Source organism: Sphaeramia orbicularis, chromosome 3 (assembly GCF_902148855.1).
Source record: "Sphaeramia orbicularis chromosome 3, fSphaOr1.1, whole genome shotgun sequence".
Lineage (NCBI taxonomy): Eukaryota > Metazoa > Chordata > Actinopteri > Kurtiformes > Apogonidae > Sphaeramia > Sphaeramia orbicularis.
The window spans coordinates 2,447,752-2,464,732 of record NC_043959.1 but is presented as its reverse complement, the minus strand read 5'-3'; the positions used below and the strand labels follow the sequence as shown (position 1 = coordinate 2,464,732).

The window sequence follows — 16,981 nt, the reverse complement described above, 5'->3', positions numbered from 1 at the left end:
AAAACTATAATTAAAAGGAAAAAAAACAATAACTAACTGAAACTGTATTGTTTGTTTACGAAACTAACTAAAATGGATAAAAATTCTGGATAAAATTCCCTTTGTTTTCGTCTTTGTCAATGTCGGATTGATATAAAATCGATTTATTTCCCTCAAGCAATTTTAGCTGCTGGCCTATATGATATTTAAGGGTCCGTCACTTGTGTTCACTTGTGGTTTCCAGTCGTCTTCTGGTCCCCACTCTACCTGGAAACATGGAGACTAAAGCAGCAGAGTCCTGTCTGGGATTTATTTAAATATGATGGCGAAGAAGATAAAAGATATAAAAAAACCTAAAACTAAACTAAAACTAAGCATTTAGAAAATAGCAAAAACTAATAAAAACTGGTAAACCTGCTCTAAAAACTAATTAAAACGAACTGAATTAGAGTTGGCGGTGACTGCTGGACAAATGCGGTACAGCATGTATGAATACACAACAGCATAAAAACTCCCACATCTAGAACCTGTGGATCCCCACGGGTCAGCCCACTAGTACAGCATTAACCCTTTAAACCCTTAGACATTATTTCACTGCTGTGAATTTGCATCTGTTTCAGTGTCATAAAAGCTGCTGAGAGTATGTGTTTGTGTTCTTTTTCTTGTTTTACTGTGTGTTTTAGAGTCAAACAGGGTGGAATTAGGGATGGAACCATATGAAAATGTCATATCACGGTTATTGTGACCAAAATTATCACGGTTCTCATTATTATCGCGGTATTGTTGAAATTGTGCTCAAAATGTTCAAAAAGTACTAATACACACACTGAAAGAATTTAACCAAGTTGTATTTAATAAATAAACAAATAAATAAATAGGCACAATGTCCCTTCTGTGTCAGAAACATTCAAATATTAACCCTTAGTGGTCTGAGTCTATTTTGTCTGTTTTTCAGGCCTTTTGATTTGGCCTTTATATACTATAGAAACAAATGTTTACTATACCCATGTTTGGGATCTGTTTTTTCAGCACAACTTCATCTATTTCATCTGTCTATTATTTTTTCACTTTAACCTACTATATCAACACAAAAGGACAAAAAACACACAAAAAATATAAAATCTGATCTGAAAAATATATATACTTTATTGCATAAATAACACACAGATGCTTAATGAACCTTTTGGTTCCAAATATTAGGTATAGAAAATTAAAATTGTAATAAAACTATACTCAAATATTTGACATAAAAGCAGATCTTTACATAGGTGTTTTCTCTGGAAAATTGCGATTATCAAACCGGGTTATCATGAGAATTAGAATTTCAACGGTAATACTAACTGTCTGCAATTTTACCGCCGTTTATCGTTATACCTGTAATCGTTACATCCCTGGGTTGAGTAACAGAAAAAGACAGAGGAACTGAAGTTTGGTAGGTTTTTACTAAATACTCAGAATGTACATCAGTACAAGATTTCATGTTTAACATGAGCTTTGTATTGAAACACACAAAACAGCCAGTATTTGACTTTAGGCCCAGTAGTTTTGTTTTTTTTTTCTAAATCAGTCTAGCTAATTTTTGGTGCCTGGTTGAACTCCAAAAAACATTTACTCAGTCAAAACTCAATGAAAACACATTGAAAAAAAAAGGAACATTAATGCAACACTGCAAACAACAGCAAAAACAGAAAATGACAAGGAAAACGGTGTAAAAAAACCCAAAAAAACACCCAAAGCATCTATATTTTATATCCAGTCGGTCTTACTCACCGCTCTGTGTTTTACCCCCATTCCACCGGCGGTGGGGGGTGCACTGAGCAGAATATGCAAGATCTATGCTGTCAGCACATTTTGAAATTTTTCCTATTGAGCAAACAGTTTAATTTTTATTTAATTTATTAAATATTTAAAATAAATCGTACATTCAGATCGCTCACCACAGACACGTCAGGGGTTAAAGGGTTAACCCTTTAGGAATGATCCATTTAGGAAGAAATAAATACAGTCCTTCTATTGTCAGAGGCTCAGAAGTAATTGGACAAACCAAGATTATGACTCATATGAGGATAAAACTTAGATGAAAATGAAAGTCTGGAACCCGTGGACGTCAGCAGACATGTGGGTGGTGTCAGTTCAGACCCACTGTGGTGGTGTGTGGACGTCAAATGACTAAATAAGTGTCACCGTCCAAATACCTGTGGACCTGACTGTACATCCATTCAACACATTCAGGTTAAAAAACAAAACAAAACAAAACATTGAAGAAACAGTTGTAACAGTTGAAGATTCATCACCTGGTCATGTTTCTAATCAAGAGATGTTTGGGACTGAAGACACCAAGTCATCAAACATTTCAGATCTGTATTTTAGTTCGTAGTTGTGCAGTACAGGGTCTCCGCCCTCTTTTTCTTCAGACCGATTTTGCACCAAAATTTCACTGTAAGTTCCACATTGACATGACATTAACCTTTGACCCCAGACCAGCTGCTGCTGTTAAGAGTCTGGATGATCCTCCTCATCTCTGGTCCACAGTTCAAGGTGTCCAGTTCTTTAAAAAAACACAACAGCGGCCTGAAATCCTACTGAGACGGAGGACTTTGTGTCCTCTGTAGTGGACAAAAGTTTCACAGCTTTACTTTAAATAAAAAACAAACAAAAAACTCTACTGCAATGGTCATTACATAAAGAAAATACAAAGGAAAGTATCTGAAAAAACTGTTGTATCATGCTTGTAATATTCTACACAGAATATCTAAGTTGAAGAAGTGACCCTATATTCTACTGCCACCTATTGGATGTTCAGTGTCACGTGTACAGAATAATGAGGGGTGTCATTGAAGGATTTCCGCTGTTGCTGTAGCATGTTCACCTGTGAGCTAATAAATAAGTTAATAACACGTCGTTATCCTAGTATTAATTGTACACACTGTACAAAGTAAAACAATGCTGTTTCCAATCAAGGCATTTATTTAATGCAAAAAAAATAAATAAATAAAAGCCAAACCTTTTACTTAATTGGTCCCAGGAGGATATATGAAAAACTGCTCAGCTTTCATACTGGAGGACGGCGTCCGCTCACCAATGTTCAGGTGTACGAATCCATGAATGCACTTGTTTTTGTGGACCTTTCCTTCATACGTCCCATCGAGCAGCTGCATGTGGACCACCTCCGCTGCTCCTGTTAAAAACTATGGAAATGAGTAGAAATACATGGTGTGTTTTCACCTTGTATCCAAATAAACCCAATGGGAAATTGATGTTCTCTTATCAGACCACCAAATAAATAATAATTAAAAAAAAAAAAACATTTCACTGAATTAAAAACACTTTCTTTCAACTAGTTTAAGTAATAAAATAAAAAAAAAAACATGATGTAGGAAAGTGTGAATAAGGCTGCAGTAGAAAAACTCTAAATCTTACCAAGTGTGTTTTTCTCATTTCTAGTCAAAATATCTCATCACACTTAAAATAAGAGACACTTGTTCCATTGGCAGATTTTTTTTGTTTTGCTTGAATTAAGCCAAAAAAAAATCTAGAATTGAGCAAAAAAAAATCTGCCAATGGAACAAGTGAAAATTATCTTACTAAGATTTCTTGAAATAAGGTTTTCAAGATCTGTTCTCTAAAAATCAGTTCTTCTATCTCACTGGAAAGTTCCTCTTTAGGTGATTCTGTCTTATTGTAAGTGTGATGAGATATTTGGACTAGAAATAAGAAAAACACACTTGGTAAGATTTTAATTTTTTCCAGTGTGTAAATTCAGCAGATTTTCAAGCATATGCACGCTTCGTACATGAGGCCCCGCCCCTGGACTCTGATTGGTCAGAGGCCCATTCCAGACTCATTCAGAAGTCCACGGTCTGGACACAGTTCAAATACGGCTGTGTTTGGTTCAGTAAAGTCATAAGGCCTTTCTCAGTACACGTTCTTCTCTGTTCTTCTGTTCTTTTGATCTCGTCAAACGTCATCAGTCGCGTCCCAAGTACTGTCCTGTGTAAAAGTTCGCACAAACCAAGATCGGACAGAATCCCCGGATGTTGTTCTTGTCTCTTATCTTAAACCAAGGATGCGCTGGTTGGTGACCCATGTAGACTTGGCTGGCAAATATCCCAAGATGCATTTCGTGTTACTCTCAAAGGCAACGGCAGTTTCTGTGACAACTGACCTCAGAAATGTTTTATTGAGTGGATGAATGTCACCAGATGATGTGATACAATGTTGGAACACATGCAAGAGTCAGAATAATGAGAAAATACATCATTATTATCATAGTATGGGATTCAAGGAAATTTCATTATCCAGTTTTGAAGAATATACAAAATGTATGATTAATATAAATGACATGAAATAGTACAAATGTATTCGAATCAAACTGAGTGACATATTGTGGTGGATTGTGGGAATATGTTATGAAGCCAATGGTGGAAATACAGCAGAACCAGGAAGGAAAGTTCACAAGTACAGACCTGTTCCAATGACAGAGAAAGGCGTTCCTCAGAAGGCTGTTCTCTACAGGGATGGGAATCCAGAACCGGTTCTTTTTGAGAACTGGATCCCAGTAGCTCGATTCCTTGGAATCGTTTGCCTGCCTGCTTAACGATTCTGCTTATTGATTCTGCCTTTGTTGCGCATGCGCGATGATGTCACGTGTACACTGCATTGTTTTGGTCAGAACGTAGACAACATGGTGTTGAGGCAGAAACGGTCCAAACAGACCACACCAGGTCCAAACAGACCACACCAGGTCCAAACAGACCACACCAGGTCCAAACAGACCACACCAGGTCCAGACAGACCACACCAGGTCTAAACAGACCACACCAGGTCCAAACAGACCACACCAGGTCCAAACAGACCACACCAGGTCTAAACAGACCACACCAGGTCCAAACAGACCACACCAGGTCCAAACAGACCACACAAGGTCCAGACAGACCACACCAGGTCTAAACAGACCACACCAGGTCCAAACAGACCACACAAGGTCCAGACAGACCACACCAGGTCTAAACAGACCACACCAGGTCCAAACAGACCACACCAGGTCCAAACAGACCACACCAGCTTCCATTTCTTCTAAAGGTGGAATCCTTCCAGTCTGCTCAAACATTTGTCCACAGCATGTGATTCATTTACAGGAATGTCACATTTTTTATTCATTACTTAGTGGTGCTTGTGAATCTAGCGGCAGGCCGTCATCTGGGCCCAGTTCTGGTTCTGGTTCGGGCAACAAACGTTGTGCCCAAATATAAGTTTCTGAAGGTAGAGGGAAGGAAATGAGGTGCACAACAACGAGAGACGAGCCAAGTCGAACTGGTTCCACGTAGTGGAAATGCAGCAATAAAGGAATTAGTAAAGAGTCTTTAATAACACCCCCCCCCCCCAAACCAGGCCCAGCGTCATCTGTTCTTATTATTTGTTCATACTGTATACATTCTATTTTCTGTGCAGATGGAAATATAAGACAGTTAATGCAAACACACCTGTTTGTACTGTTTTATTCCTTCACCCAATGAGAATCAATAAGGGAATCGATAATGAATCAGATCAATAAACAAAATCGATAATGGAATCAGAATCATTAAATTCTTACCAGTTCCCATCCCTAGTTCTCTGGGACCCTTCTTACCGACCAAACTCGACAAACTTCATATTGAGAAACACCTTTATTATTTGCATCTGTATCTCCACATAGTACAGTGGTGTCAAACTCATTTAGTTCAGGGTCCACGTTTTCATGCGGTGAGAACCCACAGCTGGGTCTGAGGAGGTTAACGTTCTGAGATAACAGAACAGTTCAAATCCTGCAACTAAGATGATCCTGTTTTTCATTGTATTACTTTGGGTCTATAGACACTGCCCCCATGTGGTTTGGAGAATACTGCCTTCATAACCCTTTGGAAAGTGAGCTGAAACTACGTGTCCACAAATATGGATGTCATGCATGAAAGGGTTAAATGTTCAGTGTATTTATCGATCCACTGTGATCTGTAAGTTGTAATTTACATGTTTAAATGATAAACTGAGACAGAATATTGTTAAAATTGTGCTTAGTTTTCTTAAGAAATTTCAGTTTGTTCATGTTATTCACATTGTTTTGAAGGATAGTTGGTAGATGGAAATGTTTTCATCACATAATTTTACTTTTTTTGCTCTAAAACACAGGTGTCAAACATGCGTCCCGTGGGCCAAATCCGGCTCGTGGGATGAATTTGTGAAATGCAAAAATTACACTGAAGATATTAACAATCAATGGTGTCAAAATCATTTTAATTCAGTTCCCACATACAGTCTAATTAGATTTCAACTGGATCAGAGCAGTAAAATATTATCATTATAACCTATAAATAATGACAACCCCAAATTGTCTTTGTTTTTTTGGTGTAAAAAAAGTAAAATTACATGAAAATGTTTCCATTACCAAACTATACTTTCACAAAAAATGTGAATAACCTGAACAAATATGAACAAACTGAAATGTCTGAAGAAAAGTAAATGCAATTGTACCAGTATTCTGCCTGTTACTAAATGTTTTGTGTGATTGTAACTCACATGTGCAAATGATAAACTGATAAACTGAGGCAGAATATTGTTAAAATTGCACTTGTTTTTCTTAAGACAATTCAAGTTGTTCATGTTATTCAGATTTTTAAGGAAACTTTGTAGATGTAAACCTGATCAGAATAGAACTTTACCTTTTTTCACTGGTGTTATTTTACCGGTCCACTGCAGATCAAACTGGGCTGAATGTGGAACTGAACTAACAGCAGTTTGACAGCCCTGGACTAAAACATAGTAGAAAGTTTGGAGTTGACATTATTTATTTATTATTATGTTATTATCTCACTGGTCCGGCTGTCGTGTTTCACAAAGACCAGGTGAAACCAGCGGATCATCTCAAAAAGAAGGATTTATTTGGCACACAGGGTAGAACAAACACTCACGGCGTGTCAGTGTCTGAAACACGGGTTGCCTCTTTGTGTCCAGGCTTTTTCAAGGAATCTGCAGAGTTCTTACACGTATGTGTTTACGAAAATGGTCGATAAGTCCATGTCTCAGCTGGCACCACTGTGTCCTTGAAGAAGCCTTGTCACTGGAAGAAGGCTTTTCACAGCGTGTATGAACTTTATACAGAGTAGAAGTGTGTACAAATTCACATACAGCATAGTGTGGATGAAATAGTGACACAACAGGAATGTAGGTCAAAACAAATTACTAGTGTAGATTAGAGCCCATAGCCTTTCACCAATTCATCAACATCGGCCGATATGTAGCCGATGTGGCCGATATATTAACTTTTTTGCTGCGCGGAGATTCTGTCGCTCACTGCTCCTGTGTGCGTGTGTGTGTGTGTGTGTGTGTGTGCTGCCCGGAGAGTCAGAGGAACAGTAAAGCGAGTTAGTTTCACTTTCACTCCTGCTCTGACAATGACGCTATCACCCCCACACACACAATCATGTTATCACGGAGCTACTGCTAATCCCCCCCGCTCTGACTCCCACCCCCCACCCCCGACTGGTGAAAATCACAGACCCCCTGTCTTATAAAGCATTCACACACACCCCCCACACACACACCCCCATGTCCGTGCACTTCCTGTCTCCCTCACAGTTTCATTCTGCAGACAGGCCTGGGTGTTAATAGTGTAGGGGAGACTGGGGACAGTTGTAACACATGTCAGTTGTAACTCTTGCAGTTGCTCCAATCAGGAACAACTTAGGACTCACTTAATTCACTCTGCACATGCTCAGTTTAGTCCTTAGTCCACATGTGCAGTTGTAGTGCTGTGAGGCAGACACATCCACATTTGTGAGTGAAAACAGAATTGTGTGCTCAGTCAGATTTTTTGCTGTAATTATTTTTGTGATCGCATAGTTTGCATTTGAAAGTTGTGTCAATTATATTTGTGAGATAAACAAAGATTTATGCAACTGTTTATCCACCTGTCCACAATTATCTAATATAAGATTATTATATCCTGTGTAGATCGGTGTTCTTATTTCATATATCAGTTATCGGCCAATATCAGTTATCAGCTGATATATTGGATATTGGCTTTTTTTAGCCCCCAATATCGGTATCGGCATCGGCCCCAAAAATCCCATATCGGTCGGCTCTAGTATAGACCCACACGGCCCACTACAGATTAAATTTGGCTTAATGTGTCCCCTGAATGAAAATGAGCTCACAGCCCTGGCTTAAATGTTCTGGCACCACCAGTCATGTCTCAGATGTTTGAAACCAGACAGTGGGACTGGGACAGAACCCAGCAGAACGGCAGAGGTCCACAATGGGGACCACACTGGGCTGGTCATCCCTCTCAGTGTAAGGAGTACACTTCTGGAACTCTGCGCCGGCAGAAATCAAACCTCAAACACAACTGAAGGTGTTTAGTGTCGAAGTTAAGCACTGGCTTAAACAACAGCAGAGAAGTGACCATTAATGATCACAGCTCAGTATCAAATACAAACCATTTTATCATGTTCAAGTCTGATTTATTTAGTGTTTTAATCTGTACATTGTGTTCAGTTGTCAGATACGAGTCACTGTATTTATTAATTTATGGCATTTATTCATTGTATGCAGTACATGGTATTTTAATTGTGTTTTACTGTATTAAGTATATTATTTTATAGTGTTCAGTATGTTGTTTTATAGATTGATTGATTGATGTATTTATTTCAAATATGGATGTCAAAACCAGAGAAAATAAGTAAAACACTTAAACATTAGACATAAAACATGTAATACATATTCAAAAAGGAATGAGAAGAAGCATACGTTAGTGTTCAGTATATTATTTTAAAGTTTTCAAAAGTCTGACCAGAGACGAAGACTGCAAATGAGATGGAGCGACACGTCACATGTGCATCACACTGTCCCTCTGCTGGCAAAACTGTATGTATAATGATAAATACACTTAAAAAAAAAAAGAAAGAAATCCATCCGTTCATCCATCCGTCCGTCCGTCCGTCTGTCTGTCCATCCATCTTTAACCTTTTCACTCTAAATCCTTTTCCAAATCCCGTCCTGTTTCTGTTTGAGGAACATGTACTGGAAACATTTCTCTTTTTTTACTCATTCATGGACAAACTGCTGCTTCTGGGCTGATCTTCATCTTTCCTAGATTCTGATTTTGGGGAAACTCACCATCACATGTCCACATCATCTGTTTCAGATGTCCTTAACTTTTCAATATTTTAACTCATTATTAGTTCAGTTCGGTTTCAGTTTATGTCCAAAATGAAACAAAACAAACAGAATAATCCTACCTTCGTACTGTTAGTCTTAAATTCCTTCTCTTCCACATTGTCTTGAACGTGCTGCAGTCTGAATGTGAAATATGATGAAAACACATGAAATATAAAGTGTTCATATTGACTACAGTGAAATAGAACTGAAAACACTTCCTTTATTTTATAATGTAGAGTTTTCCTACTATGTAACAAATGTTATTATACATAAATGTTAATCAGTATTTCACTTATATTTTTATAACATTAATAAATATATAGACAGACAGTTTCTCTTGAACAGATGTAATGTATGCATGTCATAACTAAATTACTGTTGGGTGATTAATGGTAAAATCATATAATTCCAACTCTCACTGCATTTGATTTAATAAAGAAGAAAGTAAAGAAGTGAAATTTGATTGTAATTATACGTTACACACATACTGAACGCTGAATACTTTGTTCAAATATTCAGCTTTATGTCAGAGATGGTTGTGGTTTGTCATGTTCTCGTGTTCATTATCATAGTGTCTGTTGCGTTCACTGATGGGCTGTCTGTGTGCGATCAGAAAAGTGACATTTGTGTCGTAACTGTGTTGTGAACCCTCAGAGGGAACAGCTGATCATGTGGGTGGTGACTCATCCTTTCTTCTCCCTCCTGCCCCGTCTGCTCTGATGAAGGTTTGGCGTCCGATTCTCAGTCCAAGCGGAGGAACGGGGCGTGGGGGGGCGTGCTGGGGACGGCGGTGGGCGTGGCCTGTATGGGACTGGTGGTCTACGTCGTCATGAAGAAGAAACACCACAAAGCCTTTTCCCACAGGAAACTGGTGGAGGTGTTCCCCTCAGACCCAGGTACGACACACACCACTACTACACACTACTACTACACACTACTGATACACACTACTGATACAGCACCACTACTACACACTACTACTACACACTACTACTACACACTACTGATACACACTACTGATACACACTACTGATACAGCACCACTACTACACACTACTACTACACACTACTGATACACACTACTGATACAGCACCACTACTACACACTACTACTACACACTACTACTACACACTACTGATACACACTACTGATACAGCACCACTACTACACACTACTACTACACACTACTGATACACACTACTGATACAGCACCACTACTACACACTACTACTACACACTACTACTACACACTACTGATACAGCACCACTACTACACACTACTACTACACACTACTGATACACACTACTGATACAGCACCACTACTACACACTACTACTACACACTACTGATACACACTACTGATACAGCACCACTACTACACACTACTACTACACACTACTACTACACACTACTACTACACACTACTGATACAGCACCACTACTACACACCACTACTACACACTACTACTACACACTACTGATACACACCACTACTACACACTACTGATACAGCACCACTACTGCACACCACTACTACACACTACTACTACACACTACTACTACACACTACTGATACACACCACTACTACACACCACTACTACACACTACTACTACTGCACAGTACTGATACAGCAGTACTACTACACAGTACTGATACACAGTACTGATACACAGTACTGATACACAGTACTGATACAGCAGTACTAATACAACAGTACTGATACACAGTTACTACTACACAGTACTGATATACAGTACTAATACAGCAGTACTAGTACAGCAGTACTGATACACAGTACTACTACACAGTACTGATACAGCAGTACTAATACACAGTACTACTACACAGTACTAATACACAGTACTACTACACAGAACTGAAACAGCAGTACTACTATACAGTACTGACACAGCAGCACTGATACACAGTATTTATACAACAGCACTAATACAGCAGTACTAATACACCGTACAAATACAGTAGTACTACTACACAGTACTAATACACAGTACTAATACAGCAGTACCAATACACAGTACTAATACAGCTGTACTAATACACAGTACTGATACACAACACTATTACACAGTACTAATACAGCAGTACTACTACACAGTACTGATACAGCAGTACTAATACACAGCACTACTACAGCAGTACTACTACACAGTACTGATACAGCAGTACTAATACACAGTATTTATACAACAGCACTAATACAGCAGTACTAATACACCGTACAAATACAGTAGTACTACTACACAGTACTAATACACAGTACTAATACAGCAGTACCAATACACAGTACTAATACAGCTGTACTAATACACAGTACTGATACACAGCACTATTACACAGTACTAATACAGCAGTACTACTACACAGTACTGATACAGCAGTACTAATACACAGTACTGAAACAGCAGTACTGATTCACCAGTACTGATACAGCAGTACTAATACACAGTACTGATACAGCAGTACTAATACACAGTACTGATACAGCAGTACTAATACACAGTACTGACACACAGTACTAATACTACACAGTAATGATACACCAGTCTATGAAGGAAAAGTTAGATTGAATGAACACTGGAGTACATACTGTATGTGTACTCTGAATAATGGGTACACACTTGCAAAGTCTGATTATCTTTTTATGAAAAGACAAAAATTCTGGAGCAGAAAGAAAATCATAACAGTAGATTCTTTAGTTATGTAACTGGAAAAACAAGTATGAAGCAAAACAGACTCCAAAACAAGCAGATCTATTAGAAATAAAGTACTGGTGCCACTACTACTACTACAAGTACTACTACTACTGCACCCACGTCTACTACTAGTACTACTACTAGTACTCCTACTACTGCACTCCTATGCACAAACCAGATTTCAACATAAACGTCACAAGTGCAAAAGCCTGTTTAAATGTTACATAACCAACCTTAAAGGAACTAAATGTACCAGTAAATATGTCCTGTGTACACACATAACAATACTCATTTGATGATTCCATTGTCATGGAAACCAGATCCTAAAATGGCTCTGTTCTCTTCCTCTTGTTTTCCCCTTTCACAGCACACACCCATTTCCTGATCCTGCTGTAATTAGACCTGACCATGTTGAATAGCATTGTATACGATGACAGGATGTAATTTGTCTCACAGTAAAACACAGATCTTGCTGTCACAGTTCCTCTGTTTTCCTGCACACGTCACCATCCAAACAAACTAAAGCTAAATTGCATTGGTTTTCGGCCACCTGGACACAAATGTAATCTTATAGCCCATTAGCAGGTAAGATGTAGCATATTATAATTTATTTCAGTCTTAAAAATGTGCTGAATATCATGTTAAATGCTAATTACACACCCACATGTATGAGTTCATTTTATGCCCTCACCTGCTGCTGTCAACATTTCTGACAGGTTCTAGTTTGGGCTGTGAGTGGAATTCAATTTTTTTTTTCTCTGGAAATTCAGGCAGTATTTTTTCAGCAAATGCTGAGATTATTGTGTTTAAGTGTAATTTACATCTTCACTGTTGGTTTGCCTTGTTTATGTTTCAGTTTGGTTTGAAGTCCCACATGTTCTAGATTCATGTTCAGACTGTGTTTATGTGTCACAGTCAGGATGGAAAACTAAAGATGAGACCACAGATACAGTATTTCACAGACTGACTCCTTGAATGCAGTTATTGGTTTAATGCACTTTCTGGACTCTGATGGTCAATAGAATAATGTGTCCATTTTCTACACTCAACGTCTGAATTATCTTTATTTAAAACATTTGAATGGACTGTTTGTGAAAATGTATAGTGTCTCATATATTTTCCTTCTATTGCTCCTCGACTTCTAATGTAAGCTGCATTGACCAGTGAATTTTCCCCGGCGGATCAATAAAGTTCATCTGTATCATTGTCTGTAATGTTTTGTTGTCCAACCTCTTGCACACTGTGCTAACTCTAGTTTTTTAAAATCATCTTGTCGTATGTAACAAGATGAACAAACTTTCTGCTAATCGATAAGTGGGTGTGCACTGATTCATCCACCGAACACTGGTATTGGCTTATAAAAGGTCATTACCCCAGTGGCAGTGACTGATATTTCCCTTTTTTTTTTTTTTTTTTTTGCTATATTGTAGTTTTTTCCATTCAAAGATAAGATAAAAATTGCTGTACAAAAACAGGAAAAAATAACCACAAAAACCAAATAAAAATAAACTGACATTTGCTGTTGGTTCAGATGCATCTCTAATAATATGATTAGACACACGTTACAGATATTTAAATCAGGATTTAAATCCATAAAGACCCATTTCTTAAGTGATTTATCACCAATTATTATACTATTGTCCTATGTATTTTTCACTTTTCACTAGGGCTGGGTATCATGGCCAATTTCCATAATCAATTTGATTTCAATTCATAAGGTTCTGAATTGATTAATTGCGATTTGATTCAGTATTAATTGATTGATTCAGATTCATTTAGTGATACCAAAGTACAATTTTGAGTTGTAACTTGATTATTTGACTACTGCAGCCATGCAACACAGAATCAATATTGATATTAGAAAGGAAATAAATATGATATTTCATCAGTAAACAGATGACTGCTCTGAAATAATGAACAGGACACAAACATGTCCATGTTTAATGAACAGACACAAACATGTCCATGTTTAATGAACAGACACAAACATGTCCATGTTTAATGAACAGACACAAACATGTCCATGTTTAATGAACAGACACAAACATGTCCATGTTTAATGAACAGGACACAAACATGTCCATGTTTAATGAACAGACACAAACATGTCCATGTTTAATGAACAGACACAAACATGTCCATGTTTAATGAACAGGACACAAACATGTCCATGTTTAATGAACAGGACACAAACATGTCCATGTTTAATGAACAGACACAAACATGTCCATGTTTAATGAACAGACACAAACATGTCCATGTTTAATGAACAGACACAAACATGTCCATGTTTAATGAACAGGACACAAACATGTCCATGTTTCTCCAGTGGATCAGAATGGACTTCATCTTTATTCTGTTTTATACCTGCTGCTTCCAGCCTTAAGGCTCATTACTGTCACCCTGGGGCACTGACACCAGTTTGGCCCCTGAAACAGAATCATGTTGGGCCCTTGGTACAAGAAACTCACTGGAGGGGGAGGGTGGGCGGAGCTTCATGATTTCCGCTTTACTATTCCTCTAACTCCGCCCTCAGCCACAGGTGATCCAAGTTCATATTTCTAGAACGACTGGCTTCTGCGACCCGCCTCCGCTGGCCAGTTTCTCCTCACCGAGGGGCCTTCCCCACCCGTCCTCCCCTTTCCTCCCACGCCAGAACCACTGCAAGCACGACCAAGACAGCAAGGGCCTCGCGAGATGGAGCCAGCTGTGCTTCCACGTCGGCGGTGTTCTGGTCATTTACTCACAGTCCTGCTCTGAAAAATCGATCTCATCCACCATGAATCGAATTCGCAAAATTAAAAACAAATCGATTAAATTGATTTTTTTACCCAGCCTTACTTTTCACCATAAATCATGTATTTTCCTGTACTTAATTTAGATGCTCATAAAAACTCGGAGTAAATTCAACAATTATTATATCAAAATAGAGAAAAATCAAGAAAAAAGTTACTTTTTCAGCAAAATACATCCTTAACTAGACGTAAAACAAGTGTGTCCGTCCACTGAAATTTATCCATGGGTTTTACTGGTGAATTAACGTTTTAGAAGATGACGGAGTTTCCATGGTAACTACAGAGCCTCTGAACGGCCAAATGGGTCATATCTGATGACCATGAAAAGATGTCAAACTACATTTTACACCAATTATTTACATGTACTGACAGGAGTAGTGGATCAACAGGTATTAAACAGTTTAGATCAGTAGATGGTTTTGGTCGATGGTGGCTGTTTGGGTCTTTATGGGTTAATACCAATAACACACATTACTACACACAATACTGTGCAGTCATCAAAAACGATAATCTGACTTTTTCCACCTGGGTCTAAATGCTAAATGTTTCCTTGTCTCATTTCCAGTTCTCAGATTGGACAACAGCGAGCCTTTGGACCTAAACTTTGGCGGTTCGGCGTATTACAACCCAGCGCTCCAAGGCGACAACATCCAAATGACCAGCTTTCCTGGTTGTCACAAAAACTGAAAAGACTCCAAGACCAAAGTCATGCACTCCCTGGAAAGAACGTCTGCCTTCATGCTTTTTTTTGCATTTGATAGACAAGCAGCGATGTGGAGTTTTGTAAATAAGACGTGTGGATGGAAACTATGAAGGAGATTGTATAGGTCACAGATGATGCTCATTAAGTCAGAGTATGCATTGTTCAGAGAAGATTTATTACGTTGATTTATGAGGGATCACTGAAGGCAATCTATCTGAATTACACTGCAACAGCCAAAATTAACTGTCAGCCATTTATGTACGTTGCCAAAGGGAATTCAACAAAGTCTTTGCTAATGAAGAATATGCTCTGCAGTAAATGAAATATTTGCAATAACTCTTGGTTTTTATTTTGATTATTTTTAGCAGGAGTCAGAGCCTGAAAATTGTGTTAAATGCAGAAACCGGAGCTTTTAATCAGATTAGTTCAAAAGGAGAATGAGACTGTGCTCCTGCATATGTAAAAGACGTAACCCAATATGACTGCAGCCTCAATAACTGAGGACACAGCAGCTCTGTCCAGGCCTTCGGAACAACATTCGCAAGCCATAGCGAACAAGAACATTATCTGGATCAACAATAACCTGCTGTTTTGGCGAGGAAGGCAGTAAAAAGTAAAATCTGAACTGCGCTTTCAGTTGTTCCGCAATGGGTATTCACAGCCTGTCGGAGAATTGAACCGTCAAACCAAAGAGAGTCTGTTTTTCTACACCAGCAAGGGAGATGGAGTGAGCCTTGGTGCTGTTTTGTTATTCATAGAGTGAGCTTTTGGTATTCAGAAAGGGAGTTGTGTATTTGGTCTTAGACTACTCAGTAGAAACAACTATATCATCATAATGTACTGCTTAAATCGTACGACCTCCAGGTGTCCAAACACAGATGGGAGTTTCTTGTAGTGACAGCGAACACCTCGGAGGTTTACATAGCATTTACCTGCTGCTTCCATAGAGTAAAACTAGAGGACATGTTATGCTAACTTTATTTTTTTATTTTATTTTTTTTTTTGTTATTATACTGGAAAGTTTGCTTTGACTTTGAGTGACAACCTTCAACAAAAAAAAAGGAAAAATGAAAAAAATATCAACTTATTTGACTGATATTTGGATGAAGAGGAGGAATTAGACGGTTCAGCAGGAGCAGCAGATTTGTTTCCTTCCACCCTTTAATTTCAGACATCAATCAGTTCAGAAGCATGAAAGATATTTGGTTCTATGTTGCAGTGATTACTGCATTAATAACACAGGGCAGACTGATAATGGGAGACTTCTCCATCAGTTAGAACCACGTGTAAAATGTAATTGAATTTGATGATGCCTTAATAAACAACTGTACCTCCCACAACAGGCTTTTTACTTTGACTCTTCATTATAAAAACATGTCGTCTGTTCTTAAACTTTTCTGTAAAATGTGACGACTTCTCTAAGTGGTTTGAACTTAGTAAACAAAAGGAGCCACAGTGATCCATGATGTGATATTATAACGGTATGCCAAAAATAACACACAATACTGCAGTATTTTTCAACACAATCATAGGATACGCTACAATGTCTTTGTAAAATTAGGGTTTAATAATTCCAGTATATTTCAACTAAATG

General features: G+C 38.2%; 1 protein-coding gene across 1 annotated transcript in view; it reads left to right on the top strand.

Annotated features, from left to right (window-relative positions):
* Window positions 1-16,727, top strand: part of LOC115439361 (mucin-15) — a 59,094-nt gene extending 42,367 nt beyond the window's left edge. The window contains exons 3-4 of the mRNA XM_030163200.1: window positions 9,897-10,067; window positions 15,250-16,727. Of these exons, the coding sequence (XP_030019060.1) occupies window positions 9,897-10,067; window positions 15,250-15,371 (293 nt within the window). The 3' untranslated portion in view covers window positions 15,372-16,727. The remainder of the gene's footprint in view (window positions 1-9,896; window positions 10,068-15,249) is intronic.
* The last annotated feature ends 254 nt before the right edge of the window (window positions 16,728-16,981 follow it).